Genomic DNA, 5,000 nt, shown 5'->3' on the forward strand with positions numbered 1-5,000 from the left:
CGGAATAAGCCGATATTACAGATGAGAAGTTTACCATTGTTGGTTTAGATTTTTCTATAATTGTTTTGTTGTTTTATTTTGTTTTTGAAATACGCTTGTCGTATGTCTTTATTTATTTATGTTTTTACACTAGTTTTTTGTGTGTGTGTTCAATGTTGCCGCGAAACTTCAATCTGAAAGACAATAAAACAAAACAAAACACATAATATAATTTGGAACAAAAAGAGAGAATATATATATATATATAATATGTATATATATATGTATATATATATATGTCTATATATATATATATATATATATATATATATATATATATATATATATATATATATATATATATATATATATATATATATATATATATATATATATACACACACACACGAGAAAGGGAGAGAAATCTTGATAAGGTATTCAAAGCAATTTGAATATTGAAATTTTTTAAAGCACAAAAGAGAAACAAAAAAGAAAAAAAAGACAAAAAAACAATATTAATATAAAGTTACATATTTTTTTTTATAAACAACGGACATATTGGAAATTTAACAAAATAACGAAATGGCATTGAAAATTGGACAACGGTGAAAACAAAATAATGAATGCAATTTTCTGGAAGATAAGTTGTTTTACGTAATTTATTGGTTATTAGCTAAACTGAAATTGAGTTTAGTGATTTTTTAAAGAAATCTTCTTATTGTCCTCTTACATTATTTTAAAAATAGAAATAACTTCAGTTTCACGACATTTAAACAAAGAAAACTAACAAATGAATCACTGCTGTTTTCTTTTCATTGTCCGCCATATTGGTAAGTACTTATTGTCAATCATATTTACACTTTGTGAGGTTTCATACGATTTAAATCTCACTTAAAAACTACGGAACTCAATCTTTTGTAAGGAAGTAATAATGGTTTTGTTTTTGAAAAAAAAGTAAAGAAACCCAATTTTCTTCCGTTGACACTGCCTTTTCTATTTCTGTTTAGATAGACAAATACAATACTTTATACTTCACAAGCTTGGACAAGTTCGTTACGGAGTAGTTATGGTGAAAGGAGATATTTTTCTCGTCCATTTCCTTGTCATTTATGAGCTATACAAAGGGAATAAAAACTGTACATCTTACAAAACTTCACTACGAATATCTTAATTTTCATAAGCAAATGATCTGAATGTATTTTCAGGTGATTATGTATCAATCTGTGCATCTATGCAAGTAGTGTGTATGCTTGTGTGTATATATATATATATATATATATATATATATATATATATATATATATATATATATATATATATATATATATATATATATATATTCTTTTATTCTTTCATTCTTTTACTTGTTTCAGTCATTTGACTGCGGCCATGCTGGAACACCGCCTTTAGTCGAGCAAATCGACCCCAGGACTTATTCTTTGTAGGCGTTGTACTTATTCTATCGGTCTCTTTTGCCGAACCGCTATATTACGGGTACGTAAGCACACCAATATCGGTTGACAAGCGATGGTGGGGAGACAAACACAGACACACAAATACATACATACATATACGACAGGCTTCTTTCAGTTTTCGCCTACCGAATCCACTCACAATCCCGAGGCTATAGTAGAAGAAATTGCTCGCGTGTGTGTATATATACATATATATATATATATATATATATGAGACCCCTTTCCGATTTGTTCCGGTGAATAAAGATTTAAATCTAAAATTAAGCATTTCAGATTAAACTCATAATGAATATATGTTGACTCACTCGTCTCCATGAAGTTCTAAAAAATATTCATGTATGTCCGATTGCCTGGTGTTTTGCGGGTAACAAGTCTAAAACCGCAAGTTGTAAGGTTGCTCGTCTTATGTCAGATGGAGTGGTGTGTAGAAGATGTGCGGGCGTGTGTATGCGTGTGCGTACGTGTGTGTGTGTTTGTACGTGTGTGTGTGTGTTTGTACGTGTGTGAGTGTGTGTGTATATATGTGCTTGAGAGAGAGTGTGTTTATATTTTATATATGTATGCATTTGCATGTATATATAACATATTGCACTTGGATCATACCGGATCTTCTTTATTCACTGCACATGTGTGGGTATGCACGCACACACACACACACACACACACACATATACACACACACATATACACACACATATATACACACAAACACACGCACACACACACACACACACACACACATATATATACATACATATGTATGTATGTATATATATATGTGTGTGTGTGTATGTGTGCTTGTGTGTGTATATATGTGTGTATATGTGTGTGTGTATGCCTGCACAGCCACACATGTGCAGTGAATAAAGAAGATCCGGTATGATGCAAGTGCAATATGTTATATATGCATACAAATACATATATATATAAACATATGAAAACACTCTCTCTCAGGCACACACACACACACACGCTCACACACACGTACAAACACACAATTGTGCGCACACACATACACACGCCCGCACATCTTTTACACATCACTCCATCTGACATAAGACGGGCAACCTTAGAACTTGAGGTTTTAGACTTGTTATCCCCAAAACACCAGACAATCGGAAACATGCAGTGAAATTAAATCGCACTTTTTTTGTGCGTATGTTTTGTTTGTCCTTGAAATATAGATGACAGAAGAAGAGCACATTTAGTTATTCAATGCTACGTATGTATATATATATATAATATATATGCACATGTGTATGTGTGTGTTTGTGTGTGTTGTGTACATTCAGCTAAGTGTACGTGCAGTCACAAATTGCAGTTGAATCGTTCGTTTGGCACTCGAGGGTTCCAGTTGATCGAGGGTTCCAGTTGATCCGATCAACGGGACAGCCTGCTCGTGAAATTAACGTGCGAGTGGCTGAGCACTCCACAGACACGTATACCCTTAACGTAGTTCTCGGGGATATTCAGCGTGACACAGTGTGACAAGGCTGACCCTTTGAATTACAGGCACGACAGAAACAGGAAGAAGGAGTGAGAGAAAGTTGTGGTGGAAGAGTACAGCAGGGTTCGCCACCATCCCCTGCCGGAGCCTCGTGGAGCTTTAGGTGTTTTCGCTCAATAAACACTCACAACGCCTGGTCTGGGAATCGAAACTGCGATCCTATGACCGCGAGCCCGCTGCCCTAACTACTGGGCCATTGCGCCTCCCCGCAGTTGAATAAATACTTTCAAAAAGAAATAATTTTTAGGCAGGGCTACATTTCTTTGGCTACTCGCATCAGAACTTTTTGAATTAGTGAACTATTAGTTATCGAACTAGCGACCGTGCTCTTGTAAATGACCCTATTATTCAAAACAAGCGATGTAAAATGATAAATAAGTACAAGAAATATAATCACCTTTGTGAATCTTAACATATCTGGACGGTTGCAGTATTAACGAAATTTATTGAGCTTATCTCTTAAAGCAAGTATATCTCATGTTATATATTTTTAAAATATGATATAGTTGTCACGGAAAGAAGCGGAGTTAGCCTTCACCTTTGCTCGACAGTGACGAGAAGAATGCATGTCCATGAGCTTTGTTTGTTGAGAAAGATGCAGGGGGATGCTTAGTTTGAAAACCAGAAAGGAAAGGTTGGGTTATGAAGGCAGATGCGAGAGCCACGTTATGAAGTGGGTAGAACAGTGAAAGCATTTTAAAATGTTATTCCATTCGATAAAACGAATTGATTATCAGTATATATAATGCTAGATAAATAAACTGACAGACACATACATATACATGCATATATATATATATAAAGTAAAAGACACTTTCCCAATGTGCCACACAGCAGAATCGAAACAGAATTCAACGTGGTTGTAAAGAGAACTTCGTAACCATACCGCCATAGTTAACTTAATATTTGAGAGATGATCGTTAATTCTTGAAGATTTTGAGACAGAATTTTATCGATTGTCTTTCAAAGTCAGTGATATTATCGGAGGAATAGTTTGAGGTGTTTTATAATATTATATAATTTTTCGTTTCTATGGTAACAGGAAAATATGGCTATTTGGTATAGATCTTTCCATAATTCTCGAGTTCCTGTGTTTATAGACGATTCTTCAGTAGTTTTTGCTTTATCAATGATCATTGTTACTCTTTCCATTGGAAACGGATAAGTTGTTTTCATAGATTCTTTATTCGTGCGCATGCGCGAGTGCATGTCAATGTATGTGAGTGTATGTGTGTGTGTGAGTGTATAAGAGAGAGACTGAGTACGCGCGCGCGTGTACGTGTGTACATGTGTGTATGTCACGTCTTACATTTTCTGTCCACTAATGTTAAATACCTTTTTCTTTCCAAGCAATTTGAAGATTACTAAAGAAAATAGAGCTGCATTGCGCATGCGTGCACACAAACACACATGCACACATACATGAATGCATACATATATACATTCATAGTCACACTAACAGGAACACACGCAGGCGGTCCCGCACACTCACACAGTCACACACACACACACACATGGCTATCTATCTATCTATCTATCTATCTGTCTGTCTGTCTGTCTAATCTATCCGTCTGCATGTATGTATGTATGTATGTATGTATGTATGTATGTGTGTATGTGTGTATATATATATATATATATATATATATATATATGTGTGTGTGTGTGTGTGTGTTGAAAAATACAGGTATATCAAATGTCATACAACATTAATTTTTGAGTTATTGAATTATCTCTGCCTTTAGGATGCATCAAAAGTAGCAAATGACAATTACATTCAGCCCCATATAAGAAAGGGAGATAATTTCAAGAAGAAGGATTCTCCAAAGTTGACATGCCAGCAGTAATCCAAAGAAACTCGTCTGTTTATGTGTGAAATATAAACTAGAACTAAAGAAGCTAGTTGCAAGTACTTCGTTGGTGGAGTTTCAGAAGAGTGTCATGTTAAATGACAAACGTTTTAGAACATATGCCAAACTAAATACAAACTTGCTGCAATTTTTCCGATGTATAATTTTGGTACAAATCCTAAATCTTTA

At 34.5% G+C, this 5,000-nt stretch overlaps 1 protein-coding gene and 1 long non-coding RNA gene across 51 annotated transcripts in view; one reads left to right on the plus strand and one right to left on the minus strand.

Annotated features, from left to right (window-relative positions):
• LOC106868745 (FH1/FH2 domain-containing protein 1) overlaps positions 1-5,000 on the minus strand; it is a 357,696-nt gene that overhangs the window by 235,213 nt on the left and 117,483 nt on the right. For 20 of the 47 annotated variants that reach the window (XM_089357758.1, XM_089357770.1, XM_089357756.1 and 17 more), the window contains exon 2: positions 35-173. The exons of the other annotated variants lie outside the window; for them this stretch is intronic. In XM_089357758.1, coding sequence (XP_089213884.1) covers positions 35-37 — 3 coding nt within the window. In that variant the 5' untranslated portion in view covers positions 38-173. The remainder of the gene's footprint in view (positions 1-34; positions 174-5,000) is intronic. 47 annotated transcript variants of the gene reach the window in all.
• LOC128248733 (uncharacterized) overlaps positions 1-5,000 on the plus strand; it is a 181,110-nt gene that overhangs the window by 75,107 nt on the left and 101,003 nt on the right. The window lies entirely within an intron of this gene.

Source organism: Octopus bimaculoides, chromosome 9 (assembly GCF_046866305.1).
Source record: "Octopus bimaculoides isolate indiv1 chromosome 9, ASM4686630v1, whole genome shotgun sequence".
NCBI lineage: Eukaryota > Metazoa > Mollusca > Cephalopoda > Octopoda > Octopodidae > Octopus > Octopus bimaculoides.